The 15,739-nt window shown below is 33.4% G+C and overlaps 1 protein-coding gene across 1 annotated transcript; it reads right to left on the reverse strand.

The window, feature by feature from the left end:
• Nucleotides 1–5,373: 5,373 nt before the first annotated feature.
• LOC137836404 (helicase protein MOM1-like) lies at nucleotides 5,374–15,269 on the reverse strand. Its single transcript, XM_068645152.1, has 8 exons — nucleotides 14,558–15,269; nucleotides 13,430–13,979; nucleotides 12,887–12,981; nucleotides 11,891–12,009; nucleotides 10,820–10,924; nucleotides 7,152–10,226; nucleotides 6,835–7,048; nucleotides 5,374–6,313 (listed from the first exon to the last, which is right to left on the reverse strand). The coding sequence occupies exons 1-8, from the start codon at nucleotides 14,946–14,948 to the stop codon at nucleotides 5,655–5,657; spliced, it is 5,208 nt and encodes a 1,735-aa protein (XP_068501253.1). The 5' UTR covers nucleotides 14,949–15,269; the 3' UTR covers nucleotides 5,374–5,654.
• Nucleotides 15,270–15,739: the final 470 nt, after the last annotated feature.

The following is a 15,739-nucleotide window of genomic DNA, read 5'->3' on the forward strand; positions in this document are numbered from 1 at the left end:
AAATGATAACATATAAATTTATTTTGAAACTTTTACAAAATATATATCTATATATATATATATATATTATTTTTTAGTACCAGACAAATCATCTCACTCGATTTTGCTGTCCGATCGATGAGTTAAAATATATTTAAAGAAGTTAAGACAATTGTAGAGATTTTCTGATAATCAGAGACACATCTTACCAAATTAGAATAATGTCCTGGAAAATCAGGGAACTTTTTTAAAAATAAGTTAACATTGATCTTTGATAGATTCGGTCATCATAACAGAGGACTCATGATTAAATACTATAAATAAACAATTTACAAAGAAGTAAGATATGTTTTTATCAAATACACCATATACTCTTAATATAGTACTTACTTGATCGTCAAAGAATATTATGAAGGTTAACTCTTGACCGAACACCAAGAAGAAGTGATCGAGTACTAGAGAACGAGTAACGAGGAGCGACCGAGACATCAACGACAAATGTTACTATCAGTTATAGTTCCGGATACTATCTAAGTCCTATCAATCTATACAAGTACATATATATATTATTGTTAAGTGTTGACATGTAATTCTCCTATTCCTAAAATTTAAATATATAATTTTTTTTTTTTTAAAAATGAACAAATTTTGGACACACAAAGTAGACTCCATTAAAGTTTTCGAGACAACTTGAAAAAAAATTCTATATTAAGTTTCTTGTAGTCTTCATAATTGATTCCTTATAATCATGTTTTTAGTTATAATCTTTAATCATCTAACTCTCATGTATTATTTTTTATTATGTATTTTTTTTATCTTTGTGAGTGATTAATTTTTGTGTTTAATATTTTGACTTAATTAAATTTCAAGATGCTAATAAATTTGAATATTTTTAATTGAGTATTTTGTTAAACTTTTGTGGTCTAGTTTCAAAGTTTTGATATTTTTCAATTGAGTTGATGTCCCATCATTTTGCTTACTTATCTTCATATGTTAAGAAATGTAAGATTTTGTAATTAATATAATAAAATATTATATTTAATATAAAATGACAAGTAATTTTTATCGTTTATATTGATCATAATATCGTTTCTCTCACACAATACAGACCAATTAATCACACAGACCAATTAATCACACACACAACACAAACCAATTAATCATCAATGCAAAATGAAAACACTAAAAAGTTTATTATCTAATGGACAATCTTATTTGAATTTAATTTATCATAGTTTTATTTGGATTTCATCTGATATGATAAATGTAGATTGAAAATTTATTCCTCACAAAATTCCTTTAATCATTTCTTTTGAAATGTCACCATTCATTTATTCAATTTTTCATTACAATTTTGGACATCAGAATTTTTTGAACAAAATTATAATATGTATGAACTTAATCTATACTTCAATAATGTTACCTATAGGCATCAAATTAAGATTTTTTCTTTTCTCATTTATATCCATTATATAATTTCATGAATTAAACTCATCAATTTAGATAAACTTTGTTCATCAAATGATAGAAACTAACATTTGATTAGATATCATCCCTCTCTTAATCTTATCGTCTAAAAATAGCGAAAAATTTATAATGTCCTCTAAAGGTAATTGTATTGTTATGTACATCCACATTCCATTGTAGTCCTAAGAATGTAGCATTTACCACCACAAAGAATTATTGAACATTTGGAGGTGTCATACATATATGTTTAAACTCTCTCTATCATTTTATAAAAGACAAATGGTACAATTTATTACAATTATCACAAAAAATACATGTTTTAGTACATCTTGCAATTTCTTCGAAGTGTTTTAATTTACTAAATTAAACTCAAAATTTTAAAAAAATCTTATAGTAAGTTAGCTTATTCTCAAAATATTAAATTCTCCGACTTATAAAATGTTAATATATATATATATATATATATGAAAAAATTTATTTTTATGATTCAAGTTCCTATTTAAGATTCGAAATCCTAAATTTTATATTATATTAATATATTCCAATGGAGTTCTATAAGATCCAAGTCTTAAATCTTATAACCCTACCTATGCAATCAAGATGCTTTTAGAATCAATAACTAATGCAAAATATATAATCAAAACGAGTATGAATAAAGTTTAATTTCAACATTGTTGCATTTGATATATAAGTTATTCTTCATTAGTTTTTGGCATATACATACTTCATTATCTTTAATTTAAATTAAAATTCAACATGTATCCTTGTAAATACCTAGTAGGCATGCAAACTCCATTATATGATACTTTATTTTTCAGAACTTTTACTTCAATACTAATCAATATTTTATTTTTCATTGTTAAGAAAGAAATGTTTTAATACTAAAAAAATATTTTTTATTTTTATGATCAGAATCTTATTTAAGATTCAAAATATTAAATCTTATATAATATCAACATACTCCAATAATAAGAATCTCTTATAATATTATAGATTTTTAATTTATAATGCATCCATACAATAAAATGTCCTAAATACACAAGTTACAGTTACTAAAATTGAGTATGTAATTTATCACAATTTACAAACAATGTTTATCTTTGTAAATTTTCTATATACACAAGTTTTGGAAGCAAGTTAGGAAGGTCTCTAATATATTGGGTTAAATATGTTTTTCGCTTTATATTATAATACGAAATTGGTTTTTGTCTTTTGTCCAAACTTTATACCTCCTAGATATTTGTAGTTAGACAACTATTAGAATAAGTCTTTACGAGTATTTTTTTTAAGTAACAAACGAATTTCCAGTGTGTGGATTGTATTATAATATTACAACATCCACATCAACCATGAATTGTATGAAATATTTTAACATCATAATCTACTTTGAAAATCTATTTGCCACATGTAAAAAACTCGTAATTAAGAACTCATTCAAATAGTTCTCTTACTTATAAGTACCTAAGAGATCTCAAATTTAGACTAATGACGAAAACCAAATTTATGTAAAGGTATATGGATGAAAAACATATTTATCCGTTATTACTTTGATTCATCACTCTAACAACTATTGGAATCAAAATCTTATTCAGAAAACTCTTAGTGATAATAGTAATTTGTGGGAGCATGATATTGAATTGTGATGTGAAGTAATTCATTTTTCATCACCTTTCTTCTTTCAGTAGTTCTCAATTTGAAACTATTATGTTGTTTTATAATTTGGCATCGAACTAGCTATGAGAGAATATTGATTAGCCAATAAGATGTTGTTGTTGGACGATGCATTCCAAACACACACTAAAAAAAAATTACTAAATAAATATCAAAAACAAAAAAAATACTGTGGTTTCTTTAATTTTTTGACCTTTTCCATTAATTTCTATTGTAAGATCATTTAAAAACAAAGGAAAACATGATCTATATGTCTCGGAATTACTTTTAGAAATAGAAAATGAAAACCAAAATTTGATTATGATACAGGTTTGAAACCCTGTCATATACTATCATATATTTTAACAATACATAAAAACATTTTTCTGTAGACAATAGAAAAATATAAAATTGATAAAAAAATAGTGTCCTATCATAACCAAACCAAAACAAAGAGAATAATTTTATATGGCATAAGATGAACTTCATTTTTAACTTATCTTGACTTTGAATTCCAAGATAAAAAGCTTGGCTAAAAGTTTTGATAAAATTGGAGCATGATTTCCTTTGAGTTTCGAAGCCTTCCTAAAGAATTAGAGTAAAAAAAGTGAGAGAAAAATTTGGAAAATAAAATTTGTTTGCGTATAATTCACTCAATAAAGCTTGTTCTTTAGTATATAATTCGCATAATAAAATTTATTCTAATTGATAAAAATAAAATTTCTCCGTCATGATCCTAGTTTTATACAAGACATAAATAACAAGAAAAAGATAATTAATTATAAAGAAATTCATATTTTAAATTGCAAGATTTTATACTTACCATTATTGAGTAATACTTCTTTTATTTATTTATCACTATTTTTTTTCTTTCCAATCACACTTAATTACTTAAAACACATATTTTTATTTTAAAATAAACAAATAAATTTTAATTAAATACTAATCAAATTACTCACATAATAATTGTTGGAGATCTTACATAGAATAAAGATAAGGATAATTCATAGTATTTAAGTGAGTGCAAACCTTATCTTACAAACAAGTTTTATAAGGTTGATTTAGGCTTAAAATATATTTCTCGAGATGGTATCAAAGTCATTTAGAATCTATCCTATGGAGAATTTGTTGGGTCTATGGTGCAACACATCACTCATAAATATATAGTTTCACGCATGAGTTGACAGGTTTCAACATGAGAGGATGTGTCTCTCACATTGATTAGAGATAAAGAAAATTCATGTATAATTGGATGCAAATATCACTTTACAAGTCCATTTTACAAAATTGAATTAAACAATTCTTTATCCAAGAGACTACTTAATGTGACTAGTCTTTTGAACAAATCTCTTTAATTAGACAGAATTTTTTACAACATAAAATAAACATATGTATGTTCGTTGTAGTACAAGGTTAACTTAGACTAAGCACTTATCGTCTGAGCATATAGATTCTTTATAAAACGTAAAGGGAGACTATATTGTATTGTATCAACGGATAGATGAAATATTTGCTTCTTACACTATCTATTGTTAGAAACATCAATATTCATCATACTGATAATACATTATCTTGTTTTATAGTATTATTTTTAACGCTTAATCAGAATCATAGGATATTAAACTTTTACTTTAACAAGAATAATGTCTACTAGTACACTTAAGTGAATGTCTTATTAAGCTCTATTACTTCTTTTAACGTGTATATGTTTATCTCAATCCTCAACCCTTCGATCTCACAATCTTGCAAGGTACTCAAGATTCTTTTGTCTCTTACATATGCTTGAGAATCGTCTAATTGGATGTTACTACTGATGCTTATTTAGACTAATCTCAAGGTCAGGTATCAAAGCCAACCGGACCACCTGACCCAGATGGGTACTGATGAATAAAAAAGAAATAAAAAAATTGAACAAGAAATTTTCAGGCCTTTAAATATAATACTACTAATATTTTTCTTTCTCACATTTAAGTACGTTAGAAGGAATTAAAAAGATGTAAACCCCACATTTTTTTACTTTCTTCTCCTCATTTCCATCCTTCCAAACACACTCTTAAACTTATTTCTCACCTATTTCATCTCTCCCATCCCTCCCTTCCCCTTAACTAAATCACCCCAATCAAACCCGTTGTAAAAGAGTAATATAAATTTGAAAAAAGTCTAAGTACTCTTTACTTGTTTATTAATGAATTACTTTGCTTAGAGAGGACTGTTGGAGCACTTATTTACATAAAACATTAACAAGTATTTATATAGAACATAAAAAATGATACGACGTTATGAACAACAAATCGCTTCATTTCAAGGAACACTTGTTCATCTGCCCCACCAACAAAGTAGCACAAAACATCACTGTAATTCAGGAGACTAATAGAACTAATTACATTGCATATAAATTTTTAAAATCACAATAATTACAACACAATAGAAACAGGTGAGCACTGGCACCGCAACAATTTCTACCCTCCTAAATTCTTGTTAGAAACCCCTCAACGAGGGGAAAGAAAGAGATATTATAATTTCCTAGTGTTGGACCAATACATAAATACTTCCTCAAGTCATTCATCATCTGATAAACAGACTAAATCAGATGATGTAGCTGGATGAGCCGAGGTTTCCCGGGTGATACTACTACTTTTGTCACATTTAGATAGGTTCATCGAAGGCAAATCTGGCATATGTGGCCGAACATTTGGCAGATATATGCCGTGTTGACTGTTAGGATCAGTGCGAGGATTAATGGCAGGTAAAATGGGTGGCCAAACTCCCCTCTGAAGAACAGATGGAAAGGTTGCCAGTGTTGGCCGGGGTGTCTGGTGAGAAAATGGGAGAGAAGTTACAGGAATATTACCGAATGCAGGCTGACTAGGTCTCCCACGCATAACTGTACAGAAACTGGAGGCTGGGACGGGTGTTGGTGTTCTATAAGGGTGGAGATGTGGTGCAGGGGCACGTATCTCCCCATCAGTTTGAACATTTCCCAAGCGTGAAGAGAGGGGATTGATATGTTGTAGTCTTGAAGAACCAACAGAGAATGTTACAGGCGTACTGTACATGGCTTGTATTGGTGGTACCGTAGTCTGAGAGGTAGTTGTCCCATAGGAAGTCTGCAAGCTGGCTGCAGAATACACACGAGAAGATGGACTAGGAATCATATTGGGCCGAGTGCCATTTTGCGGACTTGCAACTTGAAATAATTGCTGTACAGAACTTGCATCTGACATTTATATAAAATGTGGTTAGAATAGACAAACAATAATTGGGGCAGATCGAGACGTGCATAAAAATGGCATATTTAACAAATAAACCCTTTCCTGATGTTTGCAAAAATCTAAACAACCTTCCTTAACTGCACTCGCCAAACGCACTGGTAGTTTTTGACTATGTATAAAGAAAGAAAACAGAAAACGCCAGCACAGTTTGAGAGCTTGGTTCCAAAAGCCCTACAAAGCCCACCCCACCAAAAGGGAAAGCCCTCTGTCCATTAACATTTGCGTTTGTGCAGATTCTTTTTTTTCCATTTGGGGGTTAAATTATAGAAGAACATAACGAATGGAAGAAAAGAAACACAAAACTGTCATGTTAAGAAGTCTTAGCAAAATATTAATCGTATCAGCAGTTTAGATATGTTTGTAAGCAGCAGATATACTTCGGCAGAAACTTGTACAGTCAAAAGGAGAACAATAAAGGGCATGGAAATTTCCACCATCACTAGAGTTAGTATAAAGAGAAATATACCTTTTTGCATGCTTGGAGCACCAGATAGTTTAAAATCCATGGATTTAGCCTTAAAAGCCTCAGCCAATTTCATATTTACATGAACTATGCTATGTTGTCTATCCAAGTCCTTCCTTACTTTCTGTAATTCAACTTCATTCTCCTTATGTTTAATGTCAAACTTCCTGTAAAGTTCCTCGAGTTCTGCCTCAAAATCAGATTTCAACTGCAATTTCTGCTCCAACAAGTAGAAATAACGTAGTTAATGTAAAAGAAAAGATTGAGGGTATATAACCTAATATAAGAATCATCATAGTAACAGTAAACCAAAAGCTAACCCTTTCTTCAAAGCCTTTCCTATTTTTCTCTGTCAGTACATGTAGTCTTTCCACTTCATAATTAAGCGGATCACGGCCCAACCGTTGAATAATCCTGGGATCTGATTGGCTTGCAGGTTGTATAGGATGATTATTAATCGCTGCGAGAGTAGACAAATTTCTTGTGTTTGAAGACTGTTGTCTAACTCCAGAATGCAGAAGCGAAACCAAGTCCACATTTGAGGCTGGATGTACATCTTGACTAAAACATGAAGAATCAAGTTCCACATTTGAGGTACATTGCACAACAACTTGATTTTGAATCTCCATTGTTGATGTCTCAGGAACGTGGTTGGGGAAATTATTTTCATTGGATGGCTGGTCTTCAGTTCCAGTCACCGTAGGCAAGTTAGATAGGTCTCCATCACTGGAAGAAAGGATACCAGCAGAAGGTAACTGGCCCTCCTTCTCGGGAGGCTCCATGACCAGTGAATCATTCGTAGATACATTAGCTGGTACAGTATCAACAGAACTTGGTACCAAACTGTTCTGCATTTCTATTGTAGTATTCTGGTCAGGTGGAGACTCTAAAGATGATAGTGGTTGCACTTGTTCTAGAGGCTCCATGAGATCATCAACTGATATAGATACTGGAGTCTCCTGGGACAAACTGTTTTCAGTCATAGTACTACACACTCCTTCCTGCTGGTCTGAATTTGAGGGATGTTGCACAACAGCTTGATTTTGAATCTCAATTAATGTTCCAGGAATGTGGTCGAGGAGATCATCTTCATTGTATGGCTGATCTTCAGTTCTAGTCATCAAAGGCATGTTGGATAGGTCGCAGTTGGAAGAGAGGAAACCTGCAGAAGGAAATTGCCCCTCCTCTGGAGTCTCCATGACCAGTGAATCATTAGTGGATTGATTAGCTTGTACAACATCAACAAGACTAAATACTACATAATTCTGCACTTCTCTAGCAGCATCCAGGTCAGGTGGAGACTCTACTTCTAGAGGCTCCATAAAATCAACTGGTCTAGATACTGGAGTCTCCTGGTACAAACTATTTTCAGTCATGGTTGTACATACTCCTTCCTGCTGGTCCAATGTGGCACTTTTATCCACCACCACATTGTGTGTTAATTGAAATTCAACCTCTACAAGGCTATTTTCTGGCATCAAGACAGAAACATGTTCATCAGGTAGGGTCTGGCTATTGCTTGGGCTTGTAGTACAAGTCCCTGATGATAAATTGCCATCAAATACTGGACCTCCATTAGCTAATTGATCCATGGATGAAGAATTCTGAGGAATCACATTGTCAGGGTAATTAACTGCGTCAGGCATCCAATTAGCTTCCTCCCCATCTAATACATTTACAATGGCTCTATCATTAGTTTCTGACACTCCACCTGGAATTTGTCCAACAGGTATGCTTGATGATACTCCATCGTGACTTTGTTTCTCTATAGAAGATTGATTTGAAAGAATAGCATTAGCATCAGAGCTATTATTACTGGAACTATCGGCTCCACATGGTTTTGACAACACACTATCTAAAACTGAGACATCTACTGCACCTCCAGATATTTGCTCAGTGGATGAAGTCAAATTGACAGACTCATGTATTCCCACATTTTCATCTCTATTTAATACTATGGTCCTATCAGCATTTCTCTCATCAACCAAAGGAGAATTAAGAATAAAATTATCTGAACCACTGCCATCAAGTGCAAATTTTTCACAATCTAGAGTGAGCATGCTATTTTCATTATGGACACGATGTTGAGGTGACTTTGAATTCCTCAAGGAAATTCTTTCATCATAAAAAGATGAGTTCAGAGTGTCAGCATTATGTGAACCATTATTGTTATCAGCGTCATGGATTTGTGCAGTATTCTCACAATATGGTGTGCACATGGCATTTACACTTGGAATATGTTCGTTGGATGATTGAGAATTCAAGAGGGTCATATTCTTTGCACCATCATTGGAACCATTAGCGTCAACTTCTATCGATGATCCACAAACAGGCTTGATCTGTATAGTCCCGTCAAGTTCCCCTAGCCTAGAAGAAGGAATTTCAACAAGATCATTCTCAGAACTGCTGGTGTTACAGACTGAAGGAGCCACCTCTGCACTAAGAACATCTAGTGTTTCCCCGTGACATATGTCTTCATTATGTGAAGGCAGAACTTGTATTATAGCATCCTGCCCAAAATCATTATCGGATTCATGATTAAAATTTACACACCCTTCCCCATGACGAGTTTGCAGTTCAACTGTGCTACCGAATGGTGCAACAACTGAGGCATTGACATCGGGAGCTTCAGAGAATCCAACAACAGATTCAGTCCTTGCCGTGACTTCCACTGTATCATTGAAACCCTTTCCTTCAGCAACATGATCAGACACAAGGACTTTCAGAGCATTATGATGCTGAGCTTGATAACAAATCTGTAAGGATTCGACCATGGTCCCAAGTTTGTCCAAATCAATTGAGTTAAACAATTCATCTGGCGCTGAAGACTCTTGGAACATCAGCCTTGTTTTTAATTGCTTGACCTCAAGATCCTTGAGACGTATTTCTTGCTGCCTATTCAATTCTCTAGTTCTTTTCATGTAAGCACTTTTGAAAGCCAGAAGCTTTCCATCGTTAACCAAATCATTGGGAGAACATGATCGAACAGCTTCCCACTCTATCTGGTGCCTTCTCTGAATTTCAGCATTTTCATTCTCAATATCTTTTTTCAACTTTATCTTCTCTTCCCGATGCATCAGAAGTAGCTTGTTCCACTGGCTTTTACGCTTCTGGACGGCTCTAATATTTATAGAATTATCAGTTTTTACCAATTCAGCCTCAGGTGTCACTTCAGTATATGGATGAACCCCACTTGATGATTCAGAAGCATTTGCATAGCCAGCAAAATTAGAGTTTCGTTTGAGCGATAAAAAACTTTCCCTCAGATCCCAAAGTCTTGAATTGATTTCATCTACAACTTCTTTCTTGCAGTCAAAATTCAAGTGCTTCTTTGCAAGCAAAAGGGAAGCTTGAAAGTTGAGTTTGTGATTTAGCAAAGCAGCAGCAGTCAAACACTGAAATTTTAAAAGTACACAAAAGCTTGTCAATTGTACGTATTAAAGGCAACCAAGAGAACAACACATTTAATTTAGAGTCTGAAAACCCTAAGAAACTAAATTTTCTACATTTAATTTAACAGGTTAAGATTGAAGCTTAAATCTAGCTTCATTTGACCAGCTGACTGTGCTACTCATATCAGAATCTCAACTTATAAAATACAAAAAGGCATCCATAAGAAACAGGTTGAAATTGACTGGTTAGATCAAGTGCAGACTAAAAAATTTCTGCCATTAGGTTGCAGCAACAGATAAAATATCAATGGACGAAAAAAACAAGCATCAATGGAGTATTAGATCTTCCCAAAGAGAAAGGCTAACTGATGCAGAATAAAGGATGCTAATGATTATTAATTTATTATGTTATTCTTATTTCTAAGAAATTGTAAGAATGGTGCACTTCTATGATTTAGTTGGATTTGGGATTACAAACAGTTATTTATAAAAAGGCTAAAAAGAAGTTTTTTAAGCAAGCAAGAGGACTCAGCCAAAGAAAACTGAAAGGGAAAAAATAAGGAAAAAGAAAAAAAAATGTGAGAAAATATTCTGACCAGAGATAGTTGAAAAGCCTGTAATATTGGCAATGGTTCTGTACAGATCTGGTAATTGTTCATAGTATATTCAAGACAATTTTGAACCATACTCTTGACATCATCCTGCATGAAAAGAAAATGTCAAAATACAACAAAATTCAAACTGATACTAGAACCCAGATTGAAGTATACTAAATCAACTATCGTGAAACTCGTACAAGCATACAGGTTTTAAAAATGAGTCCCTGGGGATGCAGGGTTGGATTCGAAGAATTCAAAGCTATATTTTTAATAAGTCAAAGTCAGAGACAATAAAATATATTATGAAAAAATAGATCCACGTTCCTTGAATCTAACCATCATACAACTATTTGAATCTGTTCAGTAACTCACCAAAATGTAATGCAACACCAACACATTTCCCTACTCCAATAAAATCAAAATATCAACAACAAACCCTTGGAGAAACCAAAAGAATGGCATCATGGCAGAGAAATGTTATTATTAATTATTTCCAGCTCCCTCCCCCCTGGCTATGTTGAAATATATACTGATTGTTGTTTTCTTAGTGGATCTTTATGGTAACTGTCTCAGTTTAAAACAAGTAATATAGGCCTACACCTACTATTAAGTTTCAACCTAATACTTTTCCTATTTCAGACATCCCTCTTAAATTTCTAAACATAATGTTACAATATCAACCAAAATCCGAATTCCATGTCAACAGGTGTTCTTCAACATAACCTGGATCTACCCTTTTAAACTTGGACTTCACATTTCCAAAACCGACGACATTCCCGCATCATTGTAAGACAGCCTTCACAAGATTCACACTACAGCATTGCAAACTTACGTGACATGATAAGTAATTTATCATAACATCCAGAACTTAATGAAAGGATAGTATCAAATCAACAAAATTATGAATGCATAAATCAATATTACTGAAGAGCACATGTTTTTATAGTCTCATAAATGCATTTCATCAATAAAAAAACTGGTAAATAAATTGCAATACTATCAACAAAAGACCATAGCAGGACAAACAAACAGCAAGTAAAACATGGCAAAGAGAAAACAAGAGCATACAGGGAGATGCAGAATTTCACAAAGATTTGCTATCTCTGGCTTCAGTAAAAGATGTAAGCTCCTCTGCTGTTTCCTTATTTTGTCAGTTTCGACAGTGTTTCCTTGAGATCTCGCTGAGTCTGACATTTGATCAAACAAACAAATGATAAGAACTAGGAACTGCAATTCACATTACCAAACAATGCTGGGATAAGGACAAAAGACAGTTGAGGCAGCACGCCCAAAAACTGTCACTTTGAGACAGTAAGGAAACCTGGTTTTGTGTGTGAGGGTGGGAATCAAGCAAATTATTTCTAGGGCTGTGACAAAAAGAATAAGGAAAGGCAAGTTAACTCAAATCTTAAAAGTTGGGGACGGAGGAAACAAGCACTGTATAGCAGGAGTTAGTACGTATTTCCTTCAGTTTGAAGATGAGAAAAAGAAAAGAGCAGAATGTATCTTGGCTATGATGAGTGGAAACCCATAGAAATAGATAAGAATCTTCACCAAAGATGGGAAAAGCCACCTATATTACTCCCTCCTTTGGCACTATTTGAACTCTGAAGAACTTTTCTCCTTTGATTGGTTCCTATATCTTCCCTCAGATAAACCAGATTGACTACTCTACAACTTATTTCACACTCACTAGGATAAGATTAATTCAGTAAGAATTTAGGTATCATTTTGATCACCAATGAGCTTGCAACAACTCTTGCTGTGTGAGTGATATGTTGTAAACAGCTGTTTAGCTGTCCTTAGTGTGGATAGTTAGAAGTTAGTTGTGACAGCAGTCAAAATAGACAGCTCTCACTAATTGTTTCTGTTGCTTGCTCAGCACTCTAAGAGTAGTTATATCTGATGTAATAGATAGATTCAATACAGTCATCCAAATCACATTTTTCTTTCAGAAATTCAATTTTCTCTATCTTTCTCTCTTAACTCTTGTTATTTATCAATGTCATTGAACTGCGAAAACTCAGAACAAACTGAAACTTAATAATGATGGGGACAACTAACCTTCCTTGTTCCTAGTAGATAACTTTGAAGAAGGCTGATCAACATTATTGGTCGATTTCCTCCAATCCTTTTTTACATCTGATAAGGAGATCTGCCTAAAAAACAAAACTCAAACCCGCTTAGGAGATAACGAAATAAGCTTATCCCTTTTCAGTTGCATGTCAAATTTTATTATTATCAATGGTATCTGAGGTGTTGATGGGATGTGACCCATTTCCCAGAAACAATACAATCTTCACAGACAAACTAAACTTTAGGTTGTTATAATGGTCAGGGAGTTTCTTAACAATGTGTAGAAAAATCCTACTTGGCATCTCACATCTTCCTAGACATAAAACCAAATATGTATTTTCAATATACAGAGAAAGATATCTTCTAAGAAAGAAAAAAAAGGAAATTATGTGAAAGTTAAACTTAATAAAAGCAATAAAACATGCCAAATTGCCAATAGGCACGAGCATTGAATGGATTAAAATTCTTAGTTTGTATTAATTCAGGAATAAGATTGATTAATTCCCTAGCATTAGCTAAAAAATAAAGTACCTTATCCTTTTGGAACATGACCCACTGGTCTCCACAACATTGCTGCATATCCTTGACGGGCGAGTATCCTCAAACAAGTTACTGTTATTGTTATTCTCCACCAACATAGCAGAAGCATCTGAATGCTTGTCCATCATTGTTCTTTTTCTCTTAGAAGATATTGATTTTTCATCCTTAACATGCTCAATACGTTTCCTAATCAGATTTTCATTTGATATGAAATCCTTTGATCCTAAAATTTGTGATCTCTCCTCTTTGCATGAATCAAACTGAACCTTTTCACGTGCTTCACTGGGCTCACAACTTGCAGTATTAGACAGTACCAATGGATTTACAGTCACATCATAATCTGATAGTTCTTTCACTGGCTCACTCAACTTAGGCTCAGCTTTCATCTCTTTACCGGTGGCACCTGCAGGCAGCCCAATATCCTTATCATCCCTGGCAGAATCTAAACAGTTCCCTTTAAGACAGCCATCAATCTTGCCCCCAACCCCATCATCACCTTCTTCAGTTGACCTATCCATCCCATTTGTCTTCACGTGGCAATCTGCCAGTCAAAAGTTAAAATATTAACATGAAAAATATACTAACTAACACTAGCACACCTCACTCAGCCACATTTTCAACTATCCAAATTTTAATAACAATACAAACTATTGAGAGACTAGCTTTAAGTCCCATCTTCATCTATAACAGCCAAAGTGAACTGAGTGAATGAGTATGAGAGATAGAAAACTGCATGTGATTGATATTTTTTTATACAGAAAATTTAGGAGGGAATTATGGCATTGATAATTGATTGAAACTGGTAAAATCCAATAACAGAATCCCCTAGCTCTTCATTTTTTTAGTATAAATTAAAATTGATTGGTACTAGTAAAATCCAATAATAGAACTCCACCTAGCTCACCATATTTTAGAATAAAAGTGTAACTGATATGAACCATCTCATAACCACCCCACTAAACTCTAACTGACTGCACGAGTTTTAATAACACTGCGACTGATCTGAAACCGATTCGTAACCACTCTCTCTTCAAGAAATGAAATTCCTCAAATCGTCCAATTTAAAAGAGTTCTTCAGTTTAGCTTAAGAACTAAGAACGGATAGAGCAAGATACTTACGCTCAGTCACTCTCCTAGTTCTGGGTCTCGAAGAAGCTTCCACGCCACGTTCCTCATTTTCATCGTGTCCATCCTCGCTGGCTTCAAACGACAACTGTTTCCCACTGCAATGCCTCTTCTGCCGCGTCCTCGAACCCGAATCCCTGGAAGCCGACGAAGGAGAAACATGCTTCGTTCTCTCAGATCTCCTCAACGGACTTGGCGTCTCCGTCTTCCTCTTCGGATCCATCCAGCCCACGGACGACGGTGGAGTCCTCTTCTCGAGACGCTCCGACTTGCGATTTGGAGTGGTGGAGGAAGTCGCAGCGACTTTCTTCGACAATGTCTCTCTCGAAGACCTCGTCATCGGTCTTTTCTCCGGTACGTGACTGGAGCCGGTATCGTGCGCCATTTCCTAGTATTTAAGCCCAAATCACTAACCCTAATTCGCCAACAATAGTTGTTTCGGACACAAGATGTTGAAAATGGTGAGCTCAGAGACTAATTTTACTCACTTTGGAGATAACTGTCTGAAAACAGCTGCGGTGGTTACTATTCGTGGTAGTTTGATGCTATGTTACCATCGAGGGGATTCACCCAACACTGCTATGCTTCACCTATCCCGAGAATACCAGAAAAACTTTTCTGATGAAATAATACCATTGGCTGCGAAAACGAGGAAAAGGGTATTCTTGACCATCTACACTCATGCCAATTTGTCTTTTACTCTGTTAAGAAAAGGGGAGTGAGGTACACGACAGGGATAAATTACAATGAATTATGGTATACTATGTATATAAAATTACACTTCTAGCCTTTCTTACTAGTTAACAAAAGTCTTAATACAAGTATTTTTACTTTTTCTACCTTTCTTGATTTTAAGTAACATATTTAATTTTTTAGAATAATGAATTTTGAAAACCATCATTAGTTAATGTCATTTCTGCAAAAGTCGCTGTTATAAAACTATTTATATTCTTTTAAAACTTACTATTTGTGATTGATTTAAGTAAAGAACATACTTTTTTTTAAGGTTTCCTTTATGCTTTACTGCACATGCTTTGTTTTTTTACCCTTTTTATCTTGTTATATATTTTTTTATGAAACGAAATCTTAATGACATAAAAAAATATGTTATTATATAAATTTTTTCATATAAATCAAATTTCTATTTTCTAGAAAAATAAATAAATAGTTTTATCA

The sequence above is a fragment of the Phaseolus vulgaris genome, chromosome 11 (assembly GCF_000499845.2).
Source record: "Phaseolus vulgaris cultivar G19833 chromosome 11, P. vulgaris v2.0, whole genome shotgun sequence".
NCBI lineage: Eukaryota > Viridiplantae > Streptophyta > Magnoliopsida > Fabales > Fabaceae > Phaseolus > Phaseolus vulgaris.